Below are 19,256 nucleotides of genomic sequence, written 5' to 3'. Positions count from 1 at the left end.
GTTTCAAAAAAATACTTATGTGTAAAAACAATACAATCGGAATACAATCAAGAAGCCGAGTAGACTGTTGATCCTAAAAAAAAATGTAATCTAAACGGTCACGCAAGTGTTATATAAAACAAACGAGCAAAGCACTGTTCATCGTAATAAATCAAGCAATAAAATGAAACGTAAAGCAAGTCGATTCTTGTGTAATGCCACGGGTCAAACTGACCTGTAGGAAAATCTAGAGGGGGGAAAAAAAAATAGCATTAAAGTTGTTCTGATCACGTTCTCCCTTTGAAAATAATCATTTCTCAACCGTTTTTAATTAATTATATATGGTGATGATTAAATCTACAGTGACCCATGAATGTGGTAGGAAAGAAACAAACACACGTGGATTGTTAATTCTCAAATACGGGCAAAAATAATGCATAAAAAAAAAAAAAAAGAACAAACTTTAAATAAAGATTTTTGCGCATAAAAATGTACACATTTTTCAGGGTCTAAATGATTAAAATTCAGATCAACAATTATTCGGCCAATTAATTAAAAAAATATATCAAATGACTAACTTATCTTTTGGTCCCTCAATGCTTACAAAAATAAAGAATCTCTGTGGTTAAAGTCACCATCTTTGTCCAATAATCTTATTGCTTTGTGTCTGACATTGCTTTCTTCATCCTTTGGAATCAGTGCCACAAATAAAAAAATAAAAATAAATAAAAAAAAAACCACACAAAATGCTTTGTGTCTGTCTATCATTCCCCCAAAAGTTGATCCAGTTCTGACTGATCCAACCTCATCCCGTCCCCGCCTCTCTCCACACTGCTCCAAACCCAAATCATCAAATTCATATCCCAGTCATTGTGTATAACTGCGGTCGTGTGCGTGTGCGCGCGAGTGTGTGTGCCAGGTCATCATAATAGTGGGGATCAGGCCCCAGCACGTTGTTGTCAGCAGAGCAAAGCCGAGCAAATGTTTGAAGCAGAGCAAGCCAAATAAAAGGGAAAACGATGTTCTTGTGCTGAGAGTTCAGCAGCAAATCATATTTAACGCAAGACAGTAGGTCTTATGCAATGTGTTCACTTCAAAATGATGAGCAATTGACATTTCTGCAGTAAATCTTCCAAAAAAAACTCCCATCACTCCTGTTGCGTCTACAAAATCTTTAAATCACTTTTTTTTTTTTTTCACAACTTGAAACCAGACGTGCACTTTGTTGATCTTTGCATATGAGATACTTAAAAAGGGCAGAGCGCTCCTGTTGTACAGCTCTTTGGCTACCATTTTTTGCATGTTGTCCATTCCTTAGTGGAAATTAATGTGGCTCGTCGCTTTTTGAAAAAAACAAAAAGTTGACAGAGATGGCTCTCTATTTGCAGCCATGTTGCGAGTGAAAGCCGTGCATAGGAGGAGGGACGTGTTTTCTAGTGCAGTGGTACCTTTTTTTTGGGTGCCCCATTTTTTGGGTGAACAAAAAAATGGAATAAAATAGGGCCCGACTGATCTGGATTTTTTTTTGAGGCCGATGCCAATAAAAGTCCGATCACCGATTAATCGGATGATTAACTTAAAAACTACATATTAACTAAAAGAACTGAATGCTCACAACAACAAAAGAAAAACAATTACAAGCAGAACACTGTTAAAAAAAAAAGACCGCTTTTTGCCCATTTAAAATCGGTCAGGCCCGAGTAATCCATATACTTGTATCCCCTGTTGATCTAATCATCAGACTTTCTTCGACGTTGTGCTGATCATAAGGGTTTCTCTTTTCATCAGTCGTGTCCAGCTGTGCATGTGATGATGACGGAAAGGAGGAGGAGGAAGAGGAATGGCCAGTGAAAGCAGCGAGGGCAAAGAAAAGAGGAGAAAGGAGAGGAAAGTTGAATGTGCAGAGGTTTCTGAGAGCTTTAATGGCCACCAACTGCTGGGGACAATAGAGGGGGCGGGGGGGCGAGGCTTCCCGTATGACAATAGCGCCTTTGACCCCGGTCATGAGGAGGACGGGCTGGGGTGAGGTCCCCATCTGCTGTGGCGCAAGGGAGAAAGTGTCTTAGAATAAAATGGAAAATAGTCGACTAGGATCAGCCTTCATGAGGGGGGAATTCTGTTTTAAAAACGGCAGAGTGGCAAGCAGCAAGCACCGAAGGAAAAAAAAAGATAACATACAGAACGTTTGGAAAATTCTGCTCCGGAAAACCGTTGAGCTTAGTCCCTCTGGGCTTTTTGAACGTGAACTGTATTCCGTAAACACAGATGCGTGTGAAGATCGGTGCTGCCATGAAATGACGAGGGCGGCACCAAAAGCGCAAACCCGGAATTGGAGGCAAATGTGCAATTCCTACGTGCTCCGTTCTTGCTCTGCATGTGTCTCACTGTTAGTAGAGTTGCAAAATAATTTAGGGTGTCAGTCAATGCATGTTTTGCGACGCTATTTTTATACATTTTGCAACAGCGTCGGCCAATGTGTGCAGTAAACCGCAGGATCACGTATGATCAACATTCGGCATGGGCTAATATTTGCCCCGATGCCCAATAAGTGGCTCATATGCTCTATTTGGTGCAGATCGGCAATGGTTTGTATTCATAGCTATTGGGAACCGCACCAGGTCTGTTTGGAAGAGCACCAAGACCACCCCAAAAAGTGGGTTTCGGTCTGCTTGTTTGGTACGCATCAGGATTTATTTGTGTATATTCAAACCTGCATAAAAGGTCCGGCCCAGTGTGGGAAACGTAGCCTGGTCTGTTTAAAGCGCATCAAACTGTGTAGGTGTGAATACACCTTTAGCAACAAGAAATTTGGTAGCCTGGTCTATCATGAGTAGCCCCCCCCCCCAAAAAAAAAATGACTTAAGAAGCCAAAATGCAACTGATGCCGAAAGTCTGTTTTTGGAAAATTTTGCTCCGTAAGAATGTGTCATTTGACAACATGAAATTTGTTTTTTCTCTCATGAGTAGACCCACCAAAAAAGTCTCAAGAAACCATGAGCAAAAAGACACAGAAAGTAGCCATTTTGGTAAGAAGTGTGATTTTCGGGTGATATCCAAAGTGTGCAGGGGTGTACGAGGACCCGTTCACTGCTACTCGCAGCTTAAATTACTGTCGCTTTTGAGGACACGTGTTGAAAGCATGTGGCTGTATGTACAGGATCACGTCATCATATCAAAACCTCAAATTAGTCCAAATTCATCCTTTTTAACCATGAGTTGTGCACGCGCTCCACCGCAGTAAGATGACGAGACAACAAACACTAGTAAACCCTCCATGACCCCCTCCGGCCCCTCCTGCCCCCTTCCCTCTGTCAAAAGTAGAGCCACAGGCCACATGGAGTCTGCGCAGTTTAAAGCGATGGCTGCCGCCGTCGTGATGTGTCACCTCTCATGACGATGCCAGACATTACTGCTTGCTAAGCTACACAAATGTCACCATGCATCTTTGTCTCACACACACACGCACACGCACACGCTTTCCTGCTCACACACTTTCACACACATGCACAGACGCAGACTCTCCCACACGCATACACTCTCACTCAGTCACCCTCTCATACACACTCTTACTTACTCTCCCACTGACACTCTCTCACACACACCAATCTCATTTAGAAACGCACTGAGTAACACAAACACTTCCACTCATGCCCCTTCCCTCTCATACACACACACACACACACACACACACACACACATATACACTGTCACTGTCTCTCACAAATGGCACACACATGCACAAGCTTCCTGTAAATAGTACACAAACATTGACTTGTTTCTGTTTCCGCGGCAACACACACATACACACATTCACCTCTACGGGACAAAGCAGAGGATTGTGGGACGGCCATTGCCGTGGTGATGAGAATCAAAGTGACAACCACCATGCAGCCCCCCCCCCACTCCTTCTTCCTAGCGGCCCCTCCCCCACCCTTGCCCCCAAGGCCCCTAGCAGGTGTAAGAGCGCGAGAAAGAGAGATGTCTTTCTTAACATCTTGGTCCACATCCAGACCCTCTCGTCTTGCCTTGCAAACCCCCCAGCGCCCCCCCTCCCCCTACACTCACACACATACACACTTCAGAGATTGTGTTGCATGCAATTTTATGAAAACCAAGTGTAAGAGCTTTGTGTTGTCTTCAAGTGCTCCTCATGTATGTTGTCTTGTTATTGTCCATACAGAATGAATTGACATTTATCTCTCCCCCTCTCAGAAACACAACCCCCCCCCACACACACACACACGCACACACACACGCACACCCACACACGTACATAATTTTTCTCTGCATGGATTTATGACAAAACGAGCACTTGAAAACAACAAAAACCTCTTAAAGGTACACTTTTCTATTTTGCGAATAAAATGCAACAGAATGAAATACTTAAAATAAGTGTGTGTGTGTGTGTGTGTGTGTGTGTGTGTGTGTGTGTGTGTGTGTGTGTGTGAGTGCGTGCGTGTGTGTGTATGATGTACCTCTGTGAGGTCACATTTAAAAGGTCCAAATGGGCTAATGTCTCTCCTTCTGACTACTTTCTCTCTTGCACTCACTCACTGGCTCGCCCACCCGCCACAGATGTGTGCTCTTAAGGGCGCAGCATGTCTTTTTTGTCTTTTTTTTTTTTTTAATGGAGAGCACATAGAGGAAGAAGTCGTGAGTGCAGCAAACAAAGGAGAGTATTGACGATGCGTTTTCATCTCTGGTGAGGGACGCCTTTAACACACACGCAGACACACGACAATGGAGCTACTTCCACAGCTGCCTCTCCCACCCCTTCTTCCATTATTTTTAATCCTCCCCGAGTGAAAGCCCCCAATGCCCTACACAAACCCCGGTCCTTACAGCACCCCTTCAAATACCATCCTCACCCAGCCCCTTTATGATTAATCCCCCTGCCTCAAATACCACCCCTACCCCACTTTATGATTAAACCCCCCCTTCCCTCGCTTCTTCGTCTGGGCTCCCACAAAGCCGTCAGCTGTCAGGGCCACTGGACTTTCCCTTTAATTGTATGTGTGTGTCTGTGGTGTGTTTAATGATGGTCAGGATTTTTCAGTTCTGTCACAAATGCCCTCCTTCCTCCCTTTCCACTTTCTGCCTTTCGTTCTTCCTCTGCTCCTGACCGGCCCTCATTTGATTGTTTCGGTGATGCTTCTTTCCTTTTGTTGTCCTTCAGATGATATTTTTTTTCGTCTTTTTCTCTCCCTTACTTTTATTTTCTTGTTTTTCTCTTTTCCTATTGCTTTCCTTTCCTCATTTCACTTTTCATATCTGATTCATTCCCCACTTCCTTATGTCCCTCATTCACTCCTTTTTCTTCTTTGGGTTTTTTTTTTTGTTGTTTTTTTTTAATTCTGGAGGTCTGACTAAAGCCGAATCAGACCAAATCCAAAGCAGCATTGTCATTCGGAAATAATGTAAATTCAATTAATCCATTCCAGACACACAAAAATGTTCACAAAAAATGCATTTTTAAGAATATCTACTTGTCTTGCTATCCATACTAAAAAACACTGTGATGTAAATCAAGAAATATATGCCTTTTGAAGTGGATATATGAACATTTAGCATCAGTTTTCATCTTAACTGAAGAGTGGATGCCATACAGAGGAGACATTTTTCTTCTTTCTTGAATTTTATGTTTCTCGCAATTCTGCATATGCACATATTGTGTAGAAAGGGTTCATCAGACAACAAAGTGTAATTCACAATACAAGCTTTTACGATTAACACAAGAGAATAAGCCTCCTGGCCTACTCAGCAACACTCAGACAAGTTAGGGCAACATTAGCGAAACATCCTGTCAAAAGTTAGCCCTTCAAAATAAAAGAACACTGGTATCATACCAGCTAAAGCTTTTTTTGTGCTTGTTTATTGAACGTGACTGTTAAATAAGCTGGCATGTGGCTAAAGAACAAAGAAAGTGTGGTCTTTTACGGCAAGCTTTTATTTTGAAGGTCTGACTCTTGACAGGATATCTTACATCGAGTGGTGCCGAGTGGCGAAAATTAGGACAAATGGTTGAAAGAAAAAAACCTCTGAAAGCAGAATCGTATGGAAACTTTGCCATACAAAAACCGAGATTCCCGTGTATTAAGTTCTTCCTTTCATCCTTTTCTCTCTTCTTTTCCTCATTCCTTCATCTCATTCATTTTCTCTTCCCCCCTTTCCTCTAGTAATTCTTTCCTTTGTTCATTGGGACCTATTTCATCTGTACTTCTTTTGTTGCTCTCCGTTCCTGCTTTACCTTCCCTACCTTCCTTCCTTCACATTATTTCATTCTCCATTCGGTCATTTCACTTGTTTCAGAAGTTTTTTGTTTTTCCATTCTTCCCTTCCCTTATCTCTCTGCTTTTCTTTTCTTGCCGAATTTATCTCCCTCCCTCTTTCTTCATTTGTTCTCCCTTCTTCCCTTGTCACTTCCTCCTTTCCTCACATCATTCGTTCTAGTTTCCGTCCTCATTCCACTCTTCCATGTTCTTGGCCTTCCTTCCCGCACGCCTTTCCTGTCCTTCTTCTGTCCAGTTCTTTCCCTCTTGCCCTCTCTGTTGTCTTTCTTCACTTTCACCTCTTCAAGTCGTTTCTGCTGACATCTCATAAACGTCTTTTCCGTGTGTTTTTGTGTGCGTGTTGTTGTTTGTCTTGACATAAATCAAAAGTAATCGGCTTCCATGTGCTTTTGATTCATAGCGATGAGCTCACACAGAAATGCACGCACACACACACACACACACACACACACACACACACACACACACACACACACACACACACACACACACACAGGGTGAGCTAATGCAGTTGAACAGGCTCGAACTATGCCGTGGTGTAATTCTTGGTTCTTAGGCTAATTTGATAAAAACAAGATGCATGGGGACTGTTTTAAATAGTGGAAAAACATATACACGTTGTATATTACATTTTTATAGGCAGACATGTTTTAATATAGAATACAGGAGGCACATATTGCTGATGTGGGGCTAAAACCTCATAAATCACAATTTGGTTCATTGAATATTTTTACAAACGACTGACCAGTCGAAAGTATTGAAAATGGCTTCATCTCTTTGATGTTGCAAAGTTAATGGTTGAATAAAAATGCTCTTTTGGGGGGGTCTCCTGAAAAGTGACTATTTTAGATGTATAAGTTTTCGACCCGACGCCAGCGATATGCATCTCGCAGTTGTGAAAGCGCTATATAAATCAGGATGTATTGTATTGTATCTATTATGAAAATTCTGCATAAGTGCAGGATGACTTTTATACAACAGATTCAGTGTTCAAATGTTCGCTTTGGCCTTCCCCCATAAAACTAGAGATGGATTCCAGGTGTTGGGCCAGGAGTGTCGGCTACTCGTGGAGGCTGCTGATAGCAACCATTGATACTTAAGGCAAAAAAAACAAAAAACAAATCTGACATCGACTGAGAACTCCTCGGCAGTAATTGGCACTACCCTGTGACAGTCTGACACATCACCAAATTATCATTTGCCTCAGGAAGAGAGATTGTTCACGATTTTTTTGTTATTGTGTTAAATGATATTTTATCGATCAAAAGTACAAGATGTATCAGTTCTCGGTATTGCTAAGTACTTAAAGAGTGAATGCTCGTACTAGTATCAGTCAGAAAAAAGTGGTATTGAACATCCCGACTTAAAATTGCTGCATGGTGGGTTATTTTTAACCCATATTGGGTTATTTCTGACCCAGCGGTTGGTTGATATTTTTATATATTTATTTTTGCTTGAGTCAGGAACCAAACAAGGTGAAGTGAAAAAGAAATGAAGCAATTAAGCAACTGAAACGCCTGAACATGTTGACAAGGAGAGCCACAGACCCCGATGCACTTTCAACCATTGACTGAAAATGTACAACACACAAATACAAAATGAAAGCACTCCCAAGGAACTACAAAGACCCAAAGCTCAGGCCCAGATGCTCTCACGCAGTTGAAGTACCACAGCAAAAAAAGAATGTGTGGTGTAAGAGAAAAACACCGTCAAGCAGAACTTTCATAACAAGCGTCCATGTTGGGAGCTGTGTGGTCACTTACAGCGATGACATCATCCCCAAAAAGTTCTGTTGGCGACGTCCAGGTCGATGATTCAAGAAACAAAGTGAAACAATATGGCTTTCGTTCTCACTAGTTGGCGGCCTGTAAAAAAAAAAAAAAGGCTTTGGAAAAGTCCACGCCGCCAAGAGCTGCTTTTGTTTTTCTTCGTTTGGAATTGGGAATGTCATGTCCGACTTTTTGGGGGGAGGGGGAGGTATTGATGGGGGGCAGTGAGGACGTTGTGAAATTCAGATTGTGTGCCGCTGTCGCGGCGGCTGCGCACACGCACACATTCACACACGCGCACACACACGAGGAGCCAGCGGGGTCATGCAATTAATCACAATTATCTCTCCTCCAACTGCAATGCCCTCATATACAACCCAGAAATCCTTTCACACCTCATACTGAAGTACGTGTTTCAGTCGTGTGTGTATGAGAGCGTGTCAGTAGGGTTTGTGAGCAAACCAGAATTCACTAGTGTGAGATTTTCAGTTGTGTGCATGCATGCGAACATTTCACAAGGCTGTGTGACAACGTTTCAGTAGTACTATGAGAGTGTTTCAAGTTTTGTGTGAGAGTATATGAGTGAACATAATTTGAGTAGAGTGTGACAGCATTTCAGTAGTGCCCTTATGTGTTTCATTTGTGTATGTGTGTGTGTGGGGGGGGGGGGATTCTGTCTGCGAGAACCATCCAGTAGTGTGTGAAAGTATTTCAGTCGTGTTTGGGTGCATTTCATTATTATGTATGAGAGCATTGTGTATGAGAGTATTACAGTTGTGTGTGATTTTTTCAGTAGTATATGTGTGTGACAGCATTTTAGTATGTAAGAGTGTTTCAGTTGTGTTCGTAAGAGCATTTCAGTAGTCTCGAAGAATGTTTCAATTTTGTGTTTCAGGAGTACATGAGAACATTTCAATTATGAGTGATTGTGTTTTAGTAGTCTGTATGAGTGAAAATAAATGAAGTGTCTGACAGCATTTCAGTCGTGCTTGCGTTTCATTTGTGCACAAAAAATTTAGTACCCGTCGTCCAGTCGTTTGTGAGAGAGCGGTTCAGTCGCGTGTATGAGTGTTGCAGTTGTGAAAAAACAAAAACAAAAAAAACAATGAGTAATAGTGTGAGTATTTAAATAGTAGCGTTTCAGTACTCTGTGTACTTCATTAATGTGAGTGTGAGAATCTTAAATGCGCTCATACCTACATGAAACACACACACACACACACGCACGCGCACACGCACACCCTGGAACAAATGGGGACCAGATTGTTGACCAAGCTGATGTAAAGTGAGTGTGTGTGTGCGTGTGCGTGTGTGTGTGTTGGGGGGTGCACGGCTTTTACCATGGCAACAATTTTTCAAAAATTTTCGTTGGATTTTGCAAGCCGAAAATGGGATTTATTTTCATTTATGTCACAGTAAAGTGCTGCTTGTTAATGGTTACATGTCACAGCAGACACGGTACCTGTAAAGATGACGTTGACGATGTGGTTTAAATCAAAAGGGAGGCTGCGTGCATTTGCAAACTGAGAGCTGCAAAACAAACCAATGAACGAGGATGCGAAAAATAACCGACAGCAGCAAGTATCATAAAGTTCCGAATATAATCTGCGACTTTTTGAGGAGTTTTCCTGATCCCAGTTGCTCTGCATACTCGCCTCTTAATTGCTTTCATTAAACTCAACAAAATTGTGGTGATGAATTTTTCAGTGAGCTCTGTGTTGAAGGGTTAACTGTTCACATTTGGAACTTATTTTGTTGTTGTTTTAATTGATGCTTGTTTTTGTTTTCTTTCCATATTAGTATGCTTGATCTGTGTTTTTTAGAAAAAAATGTGAAAAAGTTCTGGTGTTTTTTCCATTTATTTAGCGTTTATATGTTTTTTTACTCCCCAAAAAGATTTTCAAAAGCAAATTAATATTTCAAATTTTTAAGTCTTCAAAAAAATTTATCAAAATTGCCCTTTATTTATTTTTTTTTTAGGAAATTATTTATTTAGGAAATGTATTTCCTGCAAATATAAATCTTTTTCTGAAATGCATTCAATTTTTTTCAAAAATATTTGAATATTAAAAAGAACAAGAATTTCCTAACAGCTTTTTTGTTTTTCCATATTTTGTTATCTTGCAGCCTTATTCAGAAATGGAATATTCTTTTTTTTTTCTTTAAAATTCTATACGCAACACGATATAATGACATGAAAGTTACATTCTTTTCATTTTGGACATTTTCTGAATAGTTTTTTCGAAACTGAGAGAGGGGAGAAAAAGTTTACGCTATGTTGACACATTAGCATTCTGGATGCGAGCCAACCGTTAGCCGCGTCATAGAGAACACGTCGTAAAATGACGGAAAGCAGCCCGTTGTGGCGTTAACACGGGATGTCACGGTATGTCTTGTTCAGGGGCGCGGGGCTCCAGCGGAGGGCCCGGTTCAAACAAGTGTGAACTTGTTAAAATGTTGCTGAAGTGTTTGCAATGCAGCTGCGCATGTGTGTAGACTAAAGTGTGTATGTGTGCGAGCATGAGTCTTTTGTGGAGACATTTGATCCTGGATATATTTAGTATGGCGTCATTAAGTCATTCAATAAGTTAATTAGACACTTGGTCCGGTTTGTGTGTGGGTGTGTGCGCACATTTTCCATGCCAAAAATGTAAACCATTTCATGCCCGGTCACGTCATTGATGTTACGGGGCCCAAACCCTCAATTCTAGATGCTAATTTACAATTAACATGATGTTCTGGTGTCAGCTGTTTTTTTTTGTTCTTTTTGTACTCATTAGAGCAGAGCTTGGTGAGGAAATTTTTGTCACATGTATACACACACACACGCACACACACACACACGCACGCACACACACACACACACACACACACACACACACACACACCCTCACACACACACATACACACACACACACACACACACACACACACACACACACACACACAAACACACATGCACAGTCCAACGCGGCAACATGAATGTTACAACTCACGCCCAGCGGGTCAAGCGAAACAAAACCCAAATTAGCAAACAAAGACATTTTTCAGAATTGCATGATTTTCAATTTCCATGTATTTATTTCCACTTTTCATCATATGTACTGTATATGAGTTGTGTAACTATGACCCTCGTGAGGATAAGCGGTTCGGAAAATGGGTGGACGGAGTCATTATTTTACTTTCATTATAATGGCCAACAATTTTTATTGTAATTTCTTTTTTAAATCAGAGACCCAAGTAAACTTTTCTATACTCATTTTTTATGATTCCGCTTCTGCCTTGATTTTCTCTTGAGCACATCATGTTTTCACCGTTGTAATATACCAAAAATGTAATATGTAATATAGCAATATATTTAGTCATATTTATGAATGAAGTGTTAGCTTCAGCAACAGATGGAATTCTTTTCTTAAACGTCATAGCTATAAATTGCAACGCATGGCAAAAACTTAACGGAGAAGTCAACTCAAAAATGCTCTGCACAATAATATGTTCAATGCTACTATACTAGTCCAAACACAGCATTCTGATTCATATTGCATTTGGGGAATATGAATGAAACAGCACAATCCGCTCATTCGTATCTATGTCAGGGGGCGGCCATTTTGCCACTTGCTTTTGACTGAAAATGACATCACAGTTGCCCCGGGCTCAGGTAACCACCAATCACGGCTCAGCTTGTGAACGTCAGATGACCAAACAGAAAAAAAGCTGAACCGTGATTGATCATTACTAAACCCTTGAGTAACTGTGACTGCTCATTTTAAAAATCAAATGCGTGAGTGTGTGTGTGTGTGTGTGTGTGTGTGTGTGTGTGTGTGTGTGTGTGTGTGTGTGTGTGTGTGTGTGTGTGTGTGTGTGCGTGTGTGTGTGTGTACTTGTGCATGTGTGCGTGGTAGACAGTGTCAGCTGTTTTAAGCCCACTATCTCGCCCTTACAGACTGCAATCCCACCCACCCCTCCAAATCCATCTCTGCACACCCCCTCGTGTGACCACAACTGCCCCTTTTCTATCCTGTCAGCTGTGCGCACACACACACACACACACACACACACACACACACACACACACACACACACACACACACACAGCCAAAGATAGACACACATGCACGCATTAGACATGAGGTTAGAGGGGAATGTTTAGATAACTGAGGCCTTGGGACATAAAGAAGCGTAGACACTGGAAAAGACGCGCGTGTGTGTGTGTGCGTGTGTTTGTGTGTATCGGCCTGGAGAAAGACAGGTGCAAGTCCATTAATGCAGTTGTGCGACATTTGACACCAACGTGGGAGATAACGCTCAACAAGCTGAAGACAGTCACTGTTATTAGGGAGTGTGTGTGTGTGTGTGTGTGTGTGTGTGTGTGTGTGTGTGTGTGTGTGTGTGTGTGTGTGTGTCTCCGCGCACACACACACACACACACACACACACACACACGGGGAAGGCTAGCATGCTAAAGGTGACCCGGCACGCTGCTCAGCAAGACACCGTAAGCGACAACAAGCAAAGGTTGCACGTGGAAGAGAAGGGGGAGGGTGGGGGGGTGTTGGGGGAAGAGGAAACGCATCTGCAAGTGAGACGCATTCCTGCCGACAAGTTTGGAGCGTCTCCTCCAACATCAAGTCAGGCGCGACGCACATGTAAATCACTCGGGTGGGAAGACGTGAACTTTTCACTTCTTTTGAGCCCTGGGCGATCGAGCCATTAAAAAAAAAAAAAAAACATTTTTCAGCTCCTTAACCTCACTGAAAAACTGCATATGCTCTTTGTTTTTCCCAATTCAAGTATGTGCTTGATTTTTCCTGACACAAAACAACTTTCTAAAATACATTGGTACCTTGTTATCAAGGGGCGTGGCCCAGTGGCTGATGTCAGGAACTTCTTGGCCAATTATTCTGCGCATGAGCATGTGGACATAAATTGTGGCCGACAGCAACTACTTGTGAGTGTTTTCATTTTCTATTTGTGAGTTAGTCCCGTTCAATCAGCAGCTGAAATTTCATCGGCGGCTATGGCTCCCCTTACTCACTTGCGAGGGTATCACAGTTTTTATTTAATTTTGCTCCGCTTTTTTTTTTCCCTTTTAATTTGTGGTACCACTTTGGTGTGTGTGTGTGTGTGTGTGTGTGTGTGTGTGTGTGTGTGTGTGTGTGTGTGCAAGTAAGATCACAACAGCACCGAACTCGTTTGGTTTGAGTAGGAATTCACACCAGGTCCAGTTACTGAGCCTGTGTGTGCGCGTGTGTGACAGATGAGGCCGCATGTGATTTGGGGTGTGTATATATAGTTGTGTGTGCTCAGATAAGCAGCACTCTGTGTGCACGTGTTTGTTTACAAAGAGCATAGATCCATATTTTTTCCACAGAAAATGCAAGGCTTGAATGGTGATCATCGTGAAACCTGTAATAAGCTATTAAACAAAACATTGTCACAAATGTACAAATTTTAATCAAGAATTCTTGATTATATATTAGATAGATAGATAGTACTACCTCTACTTACGAACGTCTCTTCATACAAAATTTTCAAATTACGAAACGCCTCAACAAGAAAATATTGCCTCTAGTTCAATGGTTCTTAACCTTGTTTGAGGTCCCGAACCCAACCAGTTCATATGCACATTCACCGAACCCTTCATTCGTGAAAAACAAAAATATGACTTTTTACAAATTCAAGACATAAAAAACGCATTTATTAAAACCAGAAAAAAGTAACTTTTTTTTACAATTTTAAGACATACTATCACAACAGTCACACGTTGACTACTGAGCGAATTAAATTTCCCCCAGTGATGGCCAAGCGGGCGTGTCATAACTAATTGACATGTAGAGTGGGGTGTGTCTTAACCTCCACGGCAGAGGCTCCATCAAACACGTGAAACCGATTCACTGAACCCCGAGGGTTCGATCGAATCAGGTTAAGAACCACTGCTCTCATTCAAGAAATTTTCATGAAATTACATTTTCTTAAAAAAATAAATATTTTCTCCCCAATATATTCAGCTTTTCTGTCGTTTCTCAGAAATAAATATATTTTTCCTCAAAAAACATTTCCGTTCTTCCGTTTTTCTCACTACCTGCTGCCAGCACAGTCACATGGCAGTCAAATTTCTGCACGCAAGTCGCCCCCCCCTCCAAAAAAATAAAAATCAAACAAACAAACAAACATAAAAACATGCAATTATTTTACAGTATCTTGAGAAACGTTTACATCGGGTCGCCTGTAAGTCGGGGCAGCACTTTACTTGTATGTCCCGGACCAAAAAGGTTCCTATCAGATAAATGTTCTTTATGTCACTTCTATGAACTAATAGGCCTTGGAGGAGGTCTCTGCTCTGCTTGCTCTCTGACATTCTCGTCGTACGCACTATAACCATTCAGTCTACTTTATTGTTCTGAAGAAATACGTCATTCACATGTCCCTTTCCAAAGAGTCTTGTGGTCATTTAGCGGGGGCAGGGGGTTCATAGGTGACTTAGGAGGGACTGATGTGGGGGTTCCTTATTTGGGGGAGTGGGCTTGTCGAGGCAGCAGCTGCAGCAAATGAAGAAAAGGTGACGTCAGTGGGGAAAAATTCTCTCCTTTTCTTCCAACTTCTTTTGTTTGTCTTGATTCTTTACATTCAAGCTGCTGACACGTGGAGGAAAGCGGGTTGGGGGGATGTGGCGGGGGGGGGGGGGGGGGGGGGGGGGGGGGGAGGTGTCTAGTTGAAGTAAGGGTCCCCACACTGTAGAAAGTCTGTGGAAAGCCTTTTTTATAAAAGTTGATCTTTCATGCACACGCACGTATGCAGCAACATGTGGAAGCTGTCAGGTGCACACGCCAGAAGAACTTCACTTCCTCTCTTCTTCTTGTAGAGAGCGCTAAAATGACCCCAGCCGTCACGTTGTCTGTGCCCTTTTCCTAATTGGCCCTCATTTGAACGCCCCGAGCCCCACCCCCAAGTGTGTGTCTGTGTGTGTCTGTGTGTTCCAAGGGAACCATCACATTTTCATCCACATAAGACTTGAGCGAGAACACAGCCAACTTTCCTTCCTGCTCATGATTACATCAGCACATGATCTCACACACACGCACGCACACACGCACGCACGCACACACGCACGCTTATGACATCATCACCAGCTGCATAAAATTGTGTGCCTGAGTGTAATTTGTACATTTACACAGTTTGAGCATGGGAGTTTGTCGCCAAGGTTACAGCAAATGGCCGCCGTCCAATCAGGTTTCATGTGTCATGTGATGTCATCAGCTGCCCTTTCAGGATCTTAAACGTTATTATTAACATGGGGAAGTGCCATTTTTGTCTGCAAACAAGGTTTTGTGTTCCATTAGCCTGCCACGCATGTTTTTGGAATGTGGGAGGAAACCGGAGCACCCGGAGAAAAGCCACCTAGGCACGGGGAGAACATGCAAACTACAAAGATGAGAAGTTTTTCTCTGGGAAAAAAAGTGACACAATCAAAATATCATTGGAAGTAAAAGTTCAAAAGTGTGGGAATGAGTGGGTTAATGCAATGGGCCAAAACATGCAACATGCATGTTCTAATCCACACGCATATAAGCACGGAGCACTGAAGATCACGTTGACACGCATTCTGAAACTTCGGGAGCCTTTCGCAAGGAAGGCAGGAAGGAAGGAGGAGCAGGCATTTTGTGGCAGGCGTCGCTAACAGGCGGTTAATCCATCAGATGGCGATCAAAGGTAACCGACTAACACCACCTAATCCTCCACCTTGAGGAGATCTCTTTAATGAGCTTAAAGTAATGAACGCCTCTCTTACGCTCCATCTTCTCTTCCTCCCAAGGATCGGACATGACTTTTATGGATGTCGTTAAGAACATCCATCGGAGATTTTTCATTTTCATCAACTGCATTTAATTCTCATGGATCCATTTTGCTTCACTGCAAAACTGTTTATGATGTTGGTGCTCATAAACACTAATACTGAATAATGAATTATCAATGATGGTGAAAGCTAACGCTGCTAAAAACACTCGATTCTTAAACGGAACTTCTGCTGGATGGTTGCTAGCATTGGCATGGCGGCGCTGGCTAGCCTCACAGTTAGCGCCACTCTCTGGCCTCCTGTTACTTGGGATTTAAAAAAAAAACAAAGAAAAAAGAATAAACATGAATTGGTGTATTATTTGGGAGCCCTGGTGATCACATGGCTGTTTCTGCTCGTGGTTAGCTACACAAGGGGAACCTCAAAAGTCAAAGATTACAATAGTCCAACATGTACCATTTAATTTGAAGGTCATATCGCCTAATCCTAGTTGCTTCGTTATACTGTCATTTATTTTTGCTTTTTCTTTTCTTTTCGCCATAATGCAATTCAAATATTGCCTATAAAGTTGATAAACAATGGTCACTTGACATTGTTTCCAACGGGGAGATTTTTTTATTTTTGAAATAAGTGAGAATGACTCAAAAAGTCGAGCCGTATCACGCCAAACGGATCGTGTTCCACTGTCATTAGGGTGCTAGCTTATTAGCGCGCCATACAATCAGCGGTGAAGCTCTCAGGTCATTGGGGAGGCGAAGAGGAGGAGGAAGGAGTGAGTCATCCGAGCAGGCGTATAATAAAAAGCAGCCTGCACGACAACGACGACGATGATGATGATGAGTGTTCCGCATGGTGAACGTGTGCAGGAAGTGACCGACAGTCAGACTTGTAAAATGAGAACACTCGCAAGGAGTAGGAAGCACCCACTAACACAATACGATAAATTCGACATGTCAATAAATTGAGAATGAATTGAACTCATAAATCAAGGCAACACTGCATCTTCGACTTTTGATGTTTGAGCGCGTGGCCGTCGGCAACCACACTGCCCTTAGCGCCCTCTAGTGATCCATGGAATCACTAAACATGATTTAATCAGGTTGATCATTCATTCTTGATTAATTTAGTGATTTGAATGACTTTATTTGATTAGTGCCTGGTCCCTGAGGGGAGAATGTTTGGCATGAAGATGCGGCGGCACAGCTGTGCCGAAGGCTGGTGTAGAGCTCCCCCAACAGTGTCCTATTCTCACACGCGCTTGTACACACACACACACACACACACACACACACACACTGATGCCAAGACAATGGCCTGCTAATCCTTGCTGCTGATTGGACGAGGGCAGATTACCCAGAGGGCACCAGCTGTCGGGGAGAGCGAGGCCCAGTTTCCTTCTCTGTCACACACACACACACACACACACACACACACACACACACACACACACACACACACACACACACACACACACACACACAGAGCCATGTCACTGCTCAAATGCTAACGGTGACACGTTTGTTGACGTCCAGTCGAGGGAAAAAGAAGGCAGGTTGATGAAAACGCTGCAGAATTCAAAATAATGTGGCAGTTCCAGCTTTTATTTTTAGCCTGGCCTTTTTCCTTCCATCCAACCTTCCATCATCCATCCATCCATCCTCACCACATATGAGCTACGGCACCTTTTCATCACGCTAACAAGTCGACAGTTCAAAGTAACTACAGTGAACGTAGTCACACGTTTACAGGACAAGTTGATCTTTGAAGGACTCCTGGAAAATTATATTAATTAATAGCTGCTTCAAACCAAAAATGGCAGACTTCCTGTGCCTTTTTGAGCATAGCTTCCTGAGACTTTTTATGGTATATCTATTCATGATAGGTGTGTCTACAGAATATCTTATTTTTTGTGGGTTTATTCATGTTAGACATGGCGAGCAAATTTCATGTTTTTTAGTCAAACTGGCTTTGTGGACTAAGTTCTCAAGGCGTTTGGTTCAAGTTCATATTTTATTGAGAGTCATTAAATGTTGCTAGAATGTTTCCGCTAACACGCAATGTCGACAATTCAATATATTGGCACTTTAGTGCTGACCACTTATCTAGGAAACCTGCTTGAAATTTGGTAGCAATCAGAACAATTCTTGGACACGTTTGTCTTTGAAGGACCTCCGGAAATGGTCAAAATGGCCCTAAAATGCTGCTTGGAGCCAAAATGTCAAGACTTCCAGTGTCTTAAAAAAAGGCTTCTTGGGACTTTCTATGTAATCATGATAGACTTGTGTACTAAACTGGAGGTTGTTAAGTGAAATTGGCTGGTTTCCTTTGTATAGTTAAATGGTTCAATTGTTAAAAAGCCTCGACGCAATTACATACAATTTGATACTGATTATGTATTTGTTGTCTTTGTGTGTGCAGGCACCACGGAGCGGGTATGTCTGGTTCAGGGGACGGTGGAGGCCCTCAACGGCGTCCACGACTTCATCGCAGAGAAAGTACGAGAGATGCCACAGAGCAGTCAGAAGTCCGAACCAGTCAGCATCTTACAGCCGCAGACCACTGTCAACCCTGACCGCATCAAGCAGGTCTGTGCTAGACCATTCTATTGGTGTTCTAGACTATGTTGTGTTGCCCTCTAAAGTCGTCTTGTATCCTAGTCATCTCCTAGTCTTCAACTGCATTCTAGTCCATTCTAGACTATTCTATTATGTTCCGTTACATCCTGCTCTAGTTAAATGTTAATCTCTATTCTACCCTAATGCATTGTCTTCTAATCGAGCCTTAAGTGTACTAGTCTATTCAGTTTTAAGTGTGCAAGCCTTTTTCTCACCATTAGAAAGGTGTCAAAAAAATGATACCTAAAGTCTGGCGGGAAAACAGAGACAGGGAACAGGAAGAGATGGCGAAGGGAGGAGATTGACGGCAGGGAGAGTTGGCGTAATGCGGGAAAATGACACACAGGCACACACGCGTGCACAAAGAAAGATGACCTCTGCTCAAGTTAACAATTAGCCTCATTGATCACTAACTTGCCCATTAGCTCCCTCTCTCTCTCTTCATGATTGCTGCTTATCGAGTAGTCGGTTCTGGCAGTGATGGTGTCTATTGATGAATCGGGTCTGCGCGCGCACACACATTCACACACCATGTGTATAATTAAAAAGCCGGTTCAGCAGTTAGTGGCTAATGATGCTAACACAATTAGAACAAATTTAGCCACATTTTGTGATATTAACGGAGTCTTGTGGATACTCTTAGGCTCCCTCCAGGGATCTTCACACCGAAGCCACCACTTGCAAATTCAAGCATATGTCCTGTAAGGCCAGCAGCTATAGGGATTTCATTGTATTTTCCCTGGTGGAGATAGCACTTAATTGCCAAACAGCCCAAATACAGTTGGTTGATTAGTGTAGCGGATCATGT

At 42.4% G+C, this 19,256-nt stretch overlaps 1 protein-coding gene across 2 annotated transcripts in view; it reads left to right on the top strand.

Annotated features, from left to right (window-relative positions):
* LOC109510792 (RNA-binding protein Nova-1-like) overlaps positions 1 to 19,256 on the top strand; it is a 56,379-nt gene that overhangs the window by 26,197 nt on the left and 10,926 nt on the right. For both annotated transcript variants that reach the window (XM_019861380.1, XM_019861379.1), the window contains one exon: positions 18,252 to 18,418. In XM_019861380.1, the coding sequence (XP_019716939.1) occupies positions 18,252 to 18,418 (167 nt within the window). The remainder of the gene's footprint in view (positions 1 to 18,251; positions 18,419 to 19,256) is intronic.

This window comes from Hippocampus comes, unplaced genomic scaffold (genome assembly GCF_001891065.2).
Source record: "Hippocampus comes isolate QL1 unplaced genomic scaffold, H_comes_QL1_v1.1 scaffold122, whole genome shotgun sequence".
NCBI classification, from domain to species: domain Eukaryota; kingdom Metazoa; phylum Chordata; class Actinopteri; order Syngnathiformes; family Syngnathidae; genus Hippocampus; species Hippocampus comes.
The sequence above is the reverse complement of the archived record's forward strand: the minus strand, read 5'-3'. Positions and strand labels throughout refer to the sequence as shown.